Here is a 13,842-nt window from a genome sequence, read left to right on the forward strand (position 1 = left end):
GGTTTGGCCACCTCTGATCTCTGCTTCCCCCATTGGGATTTCTCCGTTCCTCAATCCTTGATTGCGGCTTGTCTGATCATCTCCCTCTCCTCATTGTTGAACAGCAACCTCAGGATTGTGTTGAGATCCTCATAGACATAGGTGCTGGTCCCTAGAAATTCATCTAGCCTTTCTGCCACCCCCAAAGGATCGTCTATCAATTTTCCCATCTCTTTCGTGAACGCCCTCACATCTCCGATATCGATTGGCGCGTATACGAAGCCGATAACCCCTGGAGCCGTAGGCACTTCCCGTAAAGGAAAGATGCCAGGCTTCTCCTTCTCATCCTCACTGTCTCCCATGGTTGCCCTCCTCGTTCGTGGCCTTGTTCGATGGGCCAGGGGAGAGCTGACTTTGGGGAAAGTTACCTGTTTTTCTTCAGTCTTGGGGAGGGTTGGTGGCAGCAGCTGCTCACATGGGAGCAGAGTCCCCGCCACCACTTGTTCACGTGGGAAGGCACCGCAGCCTGCTCCAGTGGGAGCGGTGGTGCCGAGATCTGACCCAGTGGGATCGCCACCTCAAGAGGCAACATGGGCACCAGCGGTGCCTGGGTTTGTCCGGGCTGGGGAGGAGGGACAAGGTAGGGAGGAGGAAGATTGTCCAAGGGTTCCTATTCCTTTCCCCCATTTGCTGCGTGTCTGAGAGCTCATACCGGATATAAACACGTACAAGCGTATCTCCGTATCTCCACATTTTGGCATACTCAATTTCCTTGAAATCCTGCGGGCGGTGATCAAATATGTGGTCGTAAAGGGACTCACAAGTCCATGCCTCAAAAGTGCTGAACACCGGCCAGAGGATGTATTTTCCAATCTCCTTCCCTCCCCATTTTTCCATGCAAAAGTGTATCATTTTCTCCTTGGACCGCTCTCCGGGGGTTGTTGTCCCAGTGTTCTAACATGGATCCCAACGGACTTTCCCCTGGAATTTCTGGCAGAACCTTCCTGGCACCCTGGGGAGATTTTTCCTGGGGCTTTTTCTGGAACCTTCTTTTTTCCCAGCCCCATTTTTCCAAAAATCCTGGCTGCGAATTTTCTCACCTGTCTCCTCCAGTTGGGACGCTCAATGTAAGTCCTGAGCCTTTATCTGATGTTGATTTCCTGAGCTTGCGAAATGCCGCCAGTGTCACTCAGTCACACAGACAACTGTTCTGCAGACTTTTCGACTGATCTCTGATTTTCTTACCTGTTTTCTCCGGATCAGAAGGCAGACAGACTCCCGGAATTTTCCAGGGCCATCTTTTCCCCTTTTTCTCACCCAACCATGACTGATTCCCCTCTGAACTCCCTACAAATCCCAGGTCCCACTTTAGGAAAAAGTGTCCCCTTCCCCTTGACCGACCACGTCCCACGCGGGATGGTGGAAATGCGATCATGGGGTCCACACTCGCTTTGTGATAGAATCACGTCTCACACACACGTTCGGTCACACCCCACTCAACCATGCCATACTCACAGTTCCTTTCCCGCGTGGATTCTTTGTGCATGTCAATTTCCGAGTGGAAAAAGCACCTCTGTCTCAGAGATCCCCCCTGGATCTTGCTGAGTTTCTGAGAACTGGGCCTGTTTTTATCCCTCTTTGGCTCTGGTTTCGGGTTGGTGATTTTTGGTTGGTCTCATGAACTCCCAGTCCCACTTGGACCACTGAAATCAGCAGGCGCCTTCTGGCTGGGAAGGGCCCCCAAACCTCAAATTCAAATCACATCAGTTTTCACCAGATTGTTATAAATGATCAATTGTGAGCCAAATTATCAAAAATTTCAAAAAGATTTAATAATCTTTCTGCGCGACTGAATTTCGGTCTCCGAAACCACCACAGCCAAAGAGACAGTGTCGAGCCCGGGGTTGGTGCTGGGTGAACACAGATCTGAGCTCTATCATATCAGACCTCCCTCTGTTCACACATGCTGCTTCTTGCGGCTAGGTTTTATATAGTTTATCGTGCCTGAGGCAAAAGAGGCCCAATTTCTTTTTTAATTCTTCACATTCATTGTTGTTCTTTTCAATGTGCAGAGCTGGACAAAGATCAGCTCCAGGTTCATAGTCAGCACTGATGGTCTCCAGGGAAGCCATGTATCCAGATGAATAAGTCTGGTGTCACTGGCTATCTTGATTGATGCAATGGGAAAGGCGATGATCGCTCTTAGGCGGTTTCCAGTTTCAGAGGACTCAAGAAACCAGAGATCATTGCCCTGGGAGCATCTATTCATACGCTAAAGTGCTGGATCGATCGCCATCTTATCTGTGTCCGGGAATTTGTTGGAATCTGAATAGCCGGGGTGGTCAGAGACACTTTTTTGATTTTACAATCTTTTATAACATACATTCTTTAATAGCATGAATTATTTCTACCATATATTACAATAGGGCATCTAGAAGAGGTCTGTGGGATTTTTGGGGGAGACTCTAGGAGTGTTGAGGAAAATCTGTGAAAGGTATTGGGGTCCAGGTAGGGCTTTGAGGAGCCTTTAATGGTCCAGGGGTCTGTGGGATGTTTTGGGGGACCCAGGACAGTGTTGGGAGGTCTATGAGGACTAGGAAGTCTATAGGGGTGCCTTGGGATTTATTGGGAGCATCAGGGCGGGGAACTCCCAAACCCGTGGGAGTGGGGCTCACCTGTCTTCTTCACCTTCACACGGCCAACATGGCAGCAGGGGGTTCTGGTGTCCCTATGCCCCTGAGGGTGCTGGGGGGGGGGGTTATGGGGGCGTCAGAAGCTCCCCCTAAGCCCCCAAAAATCCCTCATAGGATGCCGATAGAGCCAGGACTGCGGTTCCCGTCATGCCATGTGGCCCCTGAAGAGTCCCACCAGAGCCAGGACTGTCCCCTAAGTACTGTCCTAGCTGCTAGCCAAGTGCTTCCCTGAACTATGAGTGTGCCCCAGGGCCCTGTAAGTACCCCCAGTTTCCCTCTCCTGACCCCCAAGTGCCCCTCAGGGTCTCGAAGTCCCACCGACCCCTACTTGCCCCCAAAATGCCCCCTGTGTGTCCCCTCGGACTTCCAAATGCTCTCCAACTGCCTCCCTGCCCCCTAAGCGCCCCTACAGATCCATTAATGATCCCACAAGCACCCCCAGCTGGCCTCCAAGCGCCCCTCGAGTGTCTCCGGGGAATTGGTGTGATGACAACTGTTATGAACAAAAATTCGGTTAATATTTTTTTTGTGAGAAAAAGTTACAAAAAGGCAGCCAGATCACTGGCCCTGCCCAAGTTCTGCATGTTTTGTTATTGTAATCACGGGTCATTGTGGCTAATCGCTCCTTTTGTATCAGCAGAGCCTTGCTCAATAGGGAAGACACCTGAGAAGGTGAGGGGGGGTTATGCAAAGTGACTCCAAGACCAGAATGCAGCATGGGCCCCCTGCTGTACTGAGAGAAAACCCCTAAAACAACGAGCCCAATAAGAGTTGAGAGACTGGAGTCATGTCTGGACGTGAGGAGCCGAGTGCTGGGCCTGCAGAGATGCGGAACACCTTCGGAGCCTCTCGCCCTGACCATGGGAGTAGCCCCCGGCGATGAGGGCCTGCTAAGACAGCCAGCAAAAGGAGGAACAACTGGAAGGGATCAGCAGGCCCTAAAGGCTCCCACGAGGATCTGATCCCCAGCTCTGCCCCTGGTGGACAAAGCTGCGCATATCCTCCTCCTCTGAGTCGCCGGGGAGACGACGGGACGCTGCAGACCCGTCAAGCCGCCCAATCCTGAGCTGATCACTTTTAATAAAGGCATTAAAAAGGAGAAGAAGTCTCCTGGCCCTGTTTATTTCAACAACAATGTAGAGAAAGACTCTGACTCTATCGCAGTATCAGCAACACTTCAGCCTTTAATTAAAATTTGAATCAAAACTGCAATTGCCGCTAATATTTTTGGGTACAGCTGGAATTAGGTGGCCTGCACCTAAACCACTCTGGCTCACAAGTTCTAAGAGTGGCAGATCAGGTCTATTACGAAGTTAGTTATTTATTGAATAGACAGGAGATAATAGACAAAAGGTCTTGAACAGAGTTACTTACTGCACAGTATAAAACAGAAAAACTACTAGTAGATTACATGAAACAGCTCACAACATTAAGGTACCTATATCAAAGCTAGGAAAGAAATAGTACAGATTAGGAGTCAATGTAACTTACCACCAAACTGGCAAGAGTGTGCATAGAGTCCTTTCACTCAACCCTCAAGAAAGGAACCACAAAACCAGCATCCCAACTTTGCGGGGAAAGCCCCACACATTTCCAGGGAATGTGCAGAAACTTCTACTTTGTGAAAGTTTGGTGTAGCTTTAATAGATTGTGAAGCAAAGTGTCTGTCAGAAATTTCAGCTTATCTTTCCATAATCTTGCTTCCACAGCAAGATGTTTATTGTCAGCTACAAGTGCTGCTTCCATGGCACCCAAATAACCATGACACAAGTGGCCTTTAGTGATTTACTTCACCAATTAGCAAGCTCTTGAGGCAGGGAACACGTCCTGCTACACTGGCCCCAGCTGGATTTAGTTCCATTCCCCACCACACTCTGGGCTTGGGCATCAGCCAGTTTTTCATCCAGCAAACAGTTCCTCTGTCCAATCCATGAGCAGCCAGGTTCTCCAGTGTCAAAGGCTTTACTGATGTCTATAAATATCCATCCACGGCCCTTCCCTCATCTCCTGAGTGGGTCATTCTGCCACCGCCTGCAGCCCCTTGGCCTGGGTGGGAACAACCTGCGGCACTGGGCAGCCGCGGCATTCCAGGGCCTCCCGCGGCTTTGCCGGCTTTCCCTGGCCCGCAGCCGCTGCTGGAGGTGAGCGTGGCCACACCGCAGCCGGTGCAGGTGACCCTGGGCGTGCTGGAGCTGCTGCCAATGCGCTGCGCTGCCTGAGCCCACACCCGCGGCAGCTGCCGCCTTTCCGCTCCCTGCACGGCCTCTGGGAGCTGGAGCTGCAGGCGCAGCAGCCACAGGGGATGCGTGTGGTCCCACAACGCTTCTTCCAGGGCCTCAGTGCCTTGCGCTCGCTCTGCCTGTCACAGAACTCGCTCTCAGCCATCCCTGCCGATGCCTTCGGTGACCTGGCACAGCTGCAGGGTTGCAGCCTGAATAGCTGCTAGGAAAACCCAGGATAAAGAAGCAAAAATGGGCTGTGCATGGTATCCACAGACGTTTAATTCAGCCACGCAGTAACATGTTCAGGTCCCAGGCACACACACATGGAGGGTCCAGATTTCTTTCTCCCCAGGGGCCCGGGGTCACTCTGATCTCCGGGCAGTACAAAGAGGAGGGCCAATCAGGGAATAGGGAGGGAGTGCCTCAGGGGCACGGGGGAAGGAAGGAGCCAATGGGGTCTTATCAGCTTTTTGAGGGAAGCTTCTTGTGTTTCCCCAACCATTGGGTTGCCCCCCAAGTCCTCCACAGTGCAGTACTTGACACTGGCTGGCAGCAGCGGCGGGATGGGCCGCCTGCCTGCCGGCATCTTCAAGAACCTGAGCCAACTGCACAACTTGAACCTGTTGAGTGCAGGATTGCGCAGCCTTGGCCCTGAGGTGTTCGGCAACCTGACACGACTGAAGGAGCTGCGCCTGGCCAAGAATGAGCTGCCTGCATTGGATGTTACTCTGGCCATGGATTTGCTCCTTTAAAATGTTTTACTTTCCACAGGTTGTCTGGGCTGTGTTACACAAGAGGTCACTGTTTCACCTTTTATAATTCAGAGATTATGATGATGCTACTTATTAATCTCCCTTGCAGCACATGTGCAAGGTAGATACTTCGCTCTCCAGACTTTGACTTGTGCATAATTTACCCCCTACTTGCTCATAATTTTCCTTTGCTGGGCTACTCCCAGTGAACATCACCAAATCCCATAAGACCAGTCCTGACTACACCAAAATAAAATTAAACTATGAATGCTATTTTCCTCAAGAATTTTAAGGTTTATAAATCCCCTGTTCTGAAGTGATATAGGGTGTGGCAGGCAAGACCTAAAGGTTTTAGAGATAAAGGCAGCCTTTTTCATTTTTTTAAAATGAAAAATAAAATATTTTCACTCAGACATGACAGGCTCTCCCTGCTGCTGCAGGGTTTGGGGAGGGAATGTGGGAACGTCCAGCAGGTCCTGACACCTCATTTTTCCTTAATTGAAGATTCTGAAATGGCAAAGGAAAAGTATCCAGAAACTTTAGAAGCTGAGAAAAACTACCCAAATACTGGTTGCTGAGGCTCTTGCCTGTATTTTGGGCAGTGAAAGAAGAGCTGGGGTTGGAAGGGCCTCTGGAGATCAACCAAAAAAATATCCTGGTCTGGCACAGTCACCTCACCTCAGAATATTTGGGGTTTGGGAGGTGAAACCTAATTTGTGTCCCTGAAGGGATGGATGGAGTTTTCTCCAGGTTTGAGTTTAAAGGAAACAGAACTATGAGTGTTTGTGAAAAACACGTTCACTCTCTTGTGAAAATTTTAAAAGTTTAATAAAGGACAATAGGAGACGGACCATAAAGCAACGGTTATTACGGCCGGGTGCATCTTGGCACTCAGCCAAGACCACAGTGTCACCTTCAGGGAAACCCCTAAGTACCTTTTCCTTTACATCACCCCTTTGCATGTTCATAGACTCTTACGTATATCCATAAATTAGTTTACATTTTCCAGGAACTATTTTACATGACCCCTCCTTTGGTCCACCTTTTTCAAGCATACGTGTTTCCTGGCTGTGGTTTTGACTCCTTCTTCTATTTGTTTGGGCCTTGGTCCATGCTTTCTTCAGATGGTGAGTGCTGATATTTGGCATATCTTTAGCAGGTGTCCTCATCCTGTGTTTATTGGATGTTATTCCATCCAAGCAGGCATTTTAACACAAGCATAGCTATTTCACTACTGTTGCTAAGCTTAATTGATAGTAGAAATACAAACAATATCTTTATAACAATATATCACACATATAAAATCCATTTTAATATTTGCAAAAAGCTAATATTACAATATGTATCTATAACAGTGTTGCACTGCTCTCAGCTGATTTTTGTTCTCTCAGCCCTGTGGGATGTGGCAGAACAGGTGAGGTTCCTCCCTGCCCACCTCTCCCTCAGCCCACCTGCTGAGTCCTTCTGAAAGGCTGCCAAGGGAGCAACCTACTTCGCTCTCCTCATCCATCCAAGAACTCTTCCGTCATGGAAGGCAATTAGATTGGTTCTGTGATGTAATTTTATGGAGTCCAGTGGGGAACCTTCTCCCTGCCTTCCTCCTGGTTTATCTCATGTGCCTCTTCCTGCTTTATTCTCTATTGCTCTGTCCTGCTCCCCGTGCTGTGAGTGTCAGGTGGGGGGCTGGGGAAGTTGGCAGGAGACAAAGACCACTCACCCCAGAAGTGGCTGCCAGAACTCAGGCTAGCTCTTAGAATTCCAGTGCCACGCCAGGAGTGGGGAACTGCCTTGGTATGGGAATTTAGCAGAGGCAGAACCTTTATAGCCACTTGCTCTAAAGTGCCAGACACAAGCCACGACAGGGAGCAGGCAGAAGAGAAAGGAGGAGGCTCTCCATATTGAGGTTCCACAAGGAACAGTTTATTCCTGATGAAAGGAGCAAGACAAAGAGCCCCTAGCTCCATTGTGCCAGGGGTTTTGTACAGATACAAGTCAGGGGGAGGATACAAACAGCTAACCAACAGGGAATCCCCACGGGATGAGTGAGGGGATTATGTGGAGTGTCCCGGGCCAACCGGGGTACAAGGGTGGAGAGCATGGGTCACATGGGTTGCATGAGCCAATGGGGCTTGGAGGAGTAGGGGAATTCCAAAGGGGTGTTGCAGGACAGGGATTGGCCTGAGGTTTAAGTGGCAGGGGAGGTTCGGGAATTAAGGGCTGGGTTGCCTTGACAGGCAGCGAAAGAGCTGGAACAAGGGGTGGGGAATGGCATGAGGGACAGCTTTGAGAGAGGATAAAATCCAGGGGTAAACCAACTTGGGGAGAACATGGGGGTAAAACAGAACAAACCACTTAACAAGGAATCAATAAAATAAATTCAAACTGCAACAACCCCAATGTTCTTGTGGCAACAGAGAGCTTTTATTTCCCAAGCCCTTGCTTATATAGGGCATTTGAAAAATCCCATTTGGATACTTTCATAGGTCAGAACTCTACTCCCCTTCAGGTCCTGGCCAAGGAAACGCCTGCCACCTTGGGAGAGATGTGACTGGGCGAGGCCCCCGTCAGTCAAACCAGGGGCTGGTTGGTTTGTCTATCACAAACCAACTAAAATATGGTGACGCTGTGCCATCATTCATCCCTGTGCCATATCTCCTCTCCGTATCCCTCTGTCCTGCTGCCTGTGCTATCATTCCTCCCTGTAACTAGCAGAACTTTCTTTCCCCCAGTTGTCTGTATGCCATAATCACTTGCGAGTTGCGCCTGCTTTCACAGAATCAGAAAATCAGTTTGATTGGAAGGGGCCAGTGGATCATCTGGTTCAACCTTCCTGCTCAGGCAGGATCATCCGGGGCACATGGCACAGGATTGTGTCCAGACCTACAGTGCCCTGTAGATCCAGATGAGGTTCAGTGTACACAAACCATGTGATGGAAGTTCCTACTGAGGTGCCATCACCATATACCAACTCATTGGCAGTGATGTCATGGAAAGGAGAACACAGAGTCGATAATTTGGTTACCAAATTCTCACAATATGAAGAAAGTATCTTTTTCCCCCTATGGGCTTGCATCTTGTCTGTGGAAAAGACCTCCAGCAACTGAAAGAAGTGCCCTATGCTCCACTAGCATAGACTGGACTCTATAGGGGGCAAGTGCCCCCTGCTCAAGAGAGAGGGGCACACCACAAGGTAACCTGTGGTTTTACTTGCCTGACCATGGTGAAGACATATGGAAGTGGGATGTAAAACCCACCTCTGCCTTGGCAGCACAGGTATGTGAGTTGAGAGGAAAAATTAACCACCACAGAAAACTCTTCAAGGAAAAATGCCACTCAGTTTCACTGGGCAAGTCTTCAGGTGGAATTGAAGGGCTGATGTTACTTCTGACCCTCTGGAAGGGACCTCCAGATCATATTTACAAGAAGCAAGCAATAAGTACCATAATCAGAGCTAGAGGGGCCCTAGCTCCAGCCAGGTGTGGAAAAAGGACAGTGGAGTCAGTTGGATTGTGTGGATCCATAGCCTGGCACAGCAGAGCCACAGGAGCACAAGGCTTTAGTTGACACAGCTGCACAATGCACCCTGATGCCATCATTCAGGGGGAGAATCCATCTCTGTTTCTGGGATGACAGGGGGATCCCAACAGGGACTATACTGGAAGCTGAAGTGGTCCTGACTGGGCACTAGTGGCAGAAAAATGCCATTGTCGCTGGCCTAGAGGCTTCATGTATCCTTGGCACTGATCACCTCAGAAGAGGTATTTCAAGGACCCAAAAGGACACCATTGGGCTTTGGGAGAGCTGCTGTGGAAACAGAAGAAATTAAGACAGCTGAATCCCTTGCTTGGTCTTTCAGAGGACCCTTCTGCTGTGGGACTGCTGAGGTAGCTGAAGAACAGCAGGTACTGGTGTCCAGCACAACAGTGTCCCATTGGCAACATGGCACCGACTGGGACTTCAGCACCCATGGCACGGACAGGAAAACCAGGGCATTGGGAACAGCCAGGGCTTGGGAAAAGCAGGTACTGCCTGACTCACCTGATCTCCTGCTGTGCCCAGGTGATCCCGGTGGGTGTTGGACATGTGTGGATGTGTCTGCCTGCAGCTCAGCAAAGCCTTTGTCACTGCCTCCATCTCCCTGCCTCTCCTGGAGCACCTGCAGCTCACAGCTGGGACAGGTGTCTCTCTCTGGGAACACCTGACTGATGGCCAGGCCAAGGAGAAGTGGGAATGGGGCCACAGCCAGCTGGGGCTGGGCACTGCTGGGTTCCCAGGGCTCAGTGTTGGGGCCAGTCCTATTCAACATCTGGCCTGGGTGGACAACTAGGGGCAACTGGGAGGCTTGATGGGGTCAAATAAGGAGTGTGGTGGCCCACTGGGAAAACTGGAGGTTAACTGGAGGTCTGGAAGGCAATGCCCTCAAGAGACCCCAAAGCCCACCTGGGCCACCGTGGGTTCAGTAACGAACGCCCTAATCTCCTTCTCCCAATGGATTTCATGGACAGTTGTAATCCTTGACTGACCCCCACTTGGTACTGGGAGGCACAGGGAGCTACTCGGACCATGTTGGGAGACAACTGAAGACACACTGGGAGCAAAGGGAAGATGCTGGAACCATGTTGGGGGTACTGGGACCATAACTGGGGCAACTAGGATCATACAGGAGGGGACAACTGGAACCACGCTGGGTTCATACTGGGAGTGTCTGGAACCACACTGACTGGGGGCAACTGGTATCATACTGGGAGTGACTGGGATCATAGTGGGATCATTCTAGTAGTGACAGGAATTGATTGGGACTGTTGGGGGTGTGACAGGGATCATACCGAGTCGTTGTGATCATGTTGGACTCACACTGGGAGTGACTGGAAAGCACTAAAATCATACTGCAGGGGACTGGAATCATACTGGGATCATTCTGGGAGTAAATGGAACCATGCAGATGACCGAGAGCAACGGGAACCACATGAGAGTGACTGGGATCACAGAGGACGATTACACGACGATTACAGAGTCCGTACTGGCACCGCACGGGGACGGTAACTGACACTACCCGGGCAGCACCGAGGCGCGGGGTGCCTGGGGGTGGGGCCATGCAGAGTTCTGCTAATGAGCCCTCGGCGGGCGGAGTCCGGCGCGGCACCGGGCGGTCGCGCGCCCCGATAGGCGCGCGGAGGGAAGTGACGTCACGAGCGGCGCGGCTGGAGATTTGAACGGCGCGGCGCGGCGCGGCGGATCCCGGCAGCGGCGTGGGGGCCCCGCACACCTGAGCTCACCCTTCCCCAGCCGCTGGGTCCCCTTCTGAACTCGCCCTGACCCTGCGGTGGACTCGGCAACACCATGCCTCGCCCCAAACCCACCCCCCGACGGCGCGGGCGTTCCCCACCCCCCCCATCGCCCCCGCGGCGGGCACGCAGTGAGTGAGGGGCGGGGGACTTCCCTTATAGACACCCCTGATGGACCTCCTACATCGAGCCCCCTTTCAGGCCCCCCTCTAGAGCACTCCTATGGACTCCCTCTATTGTTTTCCTCCGCCCCTAGCCTGTGCCCTATATACCCCTATATGCTTCCACCTCCTAGAGTCACCTCACATTCCCTCTCCCCTATAGCCCCTCTACCCCCATACTCCCTGTCCCCTATAACTCCTCTATGTTGGCCATAACTATAGCTCCCTATAGATCCTTTATACCCACAATGTCCCCCCAGACCTTACAGATCCCTTATAACCCCCACAGCCTTCCCCTGTCTCCCTGGCCCCTATAGATCCCCTATAGCCCCCTGTGTTCTGACAGGCCCTATAGATCTATACCCCCCATGTTCCTTCAGATCCCCCCATCTCTGCCCTCCAGGCTAAATACATCCCCTAAAGCCCCCACAGACCCCTATCCGATGCCCCCACAGGGCGCCGCCCAGGGCAGCGGGCATTGCAGGAGATCCGCACGTACCAGAGAAGCACCCGCCTGCTGCTGCGCCCCGGCCCCTTTGCCCGCCTGGTGAGAACCCCCCACATCGCTAAAATCTCCAGACACCCCGATTTCCCCCCCAGAACCTCCCCAGCACCCCCCATGGACTCCCAAACTCCCCTGGGACCACACAGATCATCTCAGATACCCACAAAATCTACTGTGGGACCCCCAAACCCCTCCAGGACCCCCCCAATTTCACCCCAGAACCTCCAGCATTGTCTGGGATCTTCCAAACCACTCTGGATCCCCTCTCTTGAGATCCCCAAATCCGTCTCAGGACACTCCAGATCAACCCTCTCGACCCTGCAACTTCCCCCAGAGCCTTCAAATCCACCCTGGGACCCTTCAGCTCCCCATTGGACTCTCCCAAATACCCACTGAAACCCTTCAAACAATCCCGAGGACCCCTTCAAATCCAACCCCAAATCCACCCTGGGACTCCTGAAATCCAACCTGGAACCCTCCAACCTTCCCCTGGACCCCACCCCAAAAACCCACTGCGGTTTTCCAACACCCTACAGACCCACCAAGTTACCCCCCAGAACCCCAAATCACCCCCTGGGACTCTTCATGACCATCCCTTTCCCCCAGGGCCCCCCCCTCAACCCTGTTCCATCCCTCCCCATGTCCTTGTCCTCCCCATCCTTGTGACATGGTGAGCCTGTCCTCCCCCAACATCCTTGCATATCCTCCAATGTCATTCTGTGGTTCCAGACATCCTTGTGTCCTGCCACCTTCAGAGGCTGCATGGATTGAGAGTTCCCTGTGCCCCTCCTGCTGTGCTGGCACTGTCCCCCCGTCCCATCGGGGTGTCCCCATGTTCCCATGGCTGAGGGTGTTCCCAAGATGTTCCCAGAGTGGTGCTTCCCCCCTGCCTCCCACCTGGCAGACCCCAGGGTGTCCCCGTGGTGATGTTCCCATGTCCCCACTCCCCAGTGTATTCCCAGGTGCTCCTGTCCCCAGTGTTCCTCTCCCTGGGGTATCCCCAAAGTGTCTCCAGGGTGATAACAAGGGTGTCCCCAGGTCCCTGGGATGTCCCCAGGGCAGTGTCTCCACATCTCGAGGGCATCACCATGGTGGTGGCCCCAGCCCGGGATGTCCCCAATGCCCCCATATCCCCTCCATGTTGTCCCGATGTCCCCGCACTCCCTGTGACCCTGCTGCCCCCATGTGCCCCCCTCACTGTGCCCTCTCTGCCACAGGTGCGGGAGCTCTGCCTCCTCTTCACCCGCGGCGTGGATTACCGCTGGCAGAGCATGGCCCTGCTGGCGCTGCAGGAGGTGCGGCTAGGGGGGCTCAGGCGTGATGGAGGGAGGTCACAGAGGGCTGGAGGGGCCCTACGGGTCCTGCAGGGGTATCCAGGGACTTAGGGGTGTGGGGAAGGGGCTGAGGGGGATCTCATGGGTACTGAGAAAGTTTCCATGGGGGCTGGGGGGCTGTGGGTGCTGCAGGGGGAATCTTTGGGTGCTGGGGGTGTCTCTGGGGGCTGGGGAGGTCCAGGAAGGTCTCTTTGGATGCTTGGATGAGGCTGAGAGGTTTGTTGGGTGTATGTGATGGGAGCTGAGGGGGAGTCTAGGAGGGTCTCCATTGGCTGGGGGTAGGGTCTATGGGTTCTGGGAAAGGGTTCTATGGATGTTGAGAGGGTCTCTGGGTGCTGGGTGGGGCGGGGTCCCTTATTCCCAGGGTCTGTCAGGGACTGAGGATGGGTCATTGGGTCTTGATCCCTCCCTAACACATTTGCAAGCACAAGGTGCTTCAGTCACCCATGGGTGGGTTTGGAGGGACCCTGCCCCCTGGGTGTGTGTTTGGGGGGAGTCTCTGACCCCGGGGGAAGGTGTGGGGGTTGGGGCAGGCTGGGGAGCTTTGGGGACCCTCCCTCAGGTTTTGGTTCACAGGCAGCAGAGGCCTTCATGGTGAGGCTGTTGGAAGACGCATACCTGTGCTCACTGCACGCCCGCCGAGTCACCCTGTTCCCCAAGGATCTGCAGCTGGCCCGGCGCCTGCGAGGGCCCGAAGCGGGGGGCATCTGAATGAGGACCCCCTGGGGAGTCTCTCCTGATAATTTCACACCCATAATCTTACTGGGACCTCCTATGGGACCATCATGCTGAGACCCCCCCTACCCATAGGGTCTCCCAAGCCCCCCCTCGTGGACCCACCCCATAGACTTCCCCACCTCAGGATCCCCAACAACCCCTTCAGGGACCCATCTCCGGGTGGAGGTCCCCTT

At 52.9% G+C, this 13,842-nt stretch overlaps 1 protein-coding gene across 1 annotated transcript; it reads left to right on the forward strand.

Annotated features, from left to right (window-relative positions):
- The first annotated feature begins 10,986 nt into the window (after positions 1–10,986).
- LOC128943310 (histone H3-like centromeric protein A) lies at positions 10,987–13,642 on the forward strand. The gene is made up of 4 exons (XM_054286203.1): positions 10,987–11,062; positions 11,548–11,639; positions 12,815–12,892; positions 13,508–13,642. The coding sequence occupies exons 1-4, from the start codon at positions 10,987–10,989 to the stop codon at positions 13,640–13,642; spliced, it is 381 nt and encodes a 126-aa protein (XP_054142178.1).
- Positions 13,643–13,842: the final 200 nt, after the last annotated feature.

The sequence above is a fragment of the Melozone crissalis genome, unplaced genomic scaffold (genome assembly GCF_028551555.1).
Source record: "Melozone crissalis strain CALT ecotype California unplaced genomic scaffold, PUWL_Pcris_2 ptg000045l_1, whole genome shotgun sequence".
NCBI classification, from domain to species: domain Eukaryota; kingdom Metazoa; phylum Chordata; class Aves; order Passeriformes; family Passerellidae; genus Melozone; species Melozone crissalis.

Coding starts and splice junctions, on each gene's coding strand:
- LOC128943310 (XM_054286203.1), top strand. CDS start 10,987: ATGCCTCGCCCCAAACCCACCCCCCGACGGCGCGGGCGTTCCCCACCC. Junction 11,063..11,547: donor GCCCCCGCGGCGGGCACGCA/GTGAGTGAGGGG, acceptor ATGCCCCCACAG/GGCGCCGCCCAGGGCAGCGG. Junction 11,640..12,814: donor CCGGCCCCTTTGCCCGCCTG/GTGAGAACCCCC, acceptor TCTCTGCCACAG/GTGCGGGAGCTCTGCCTCCT.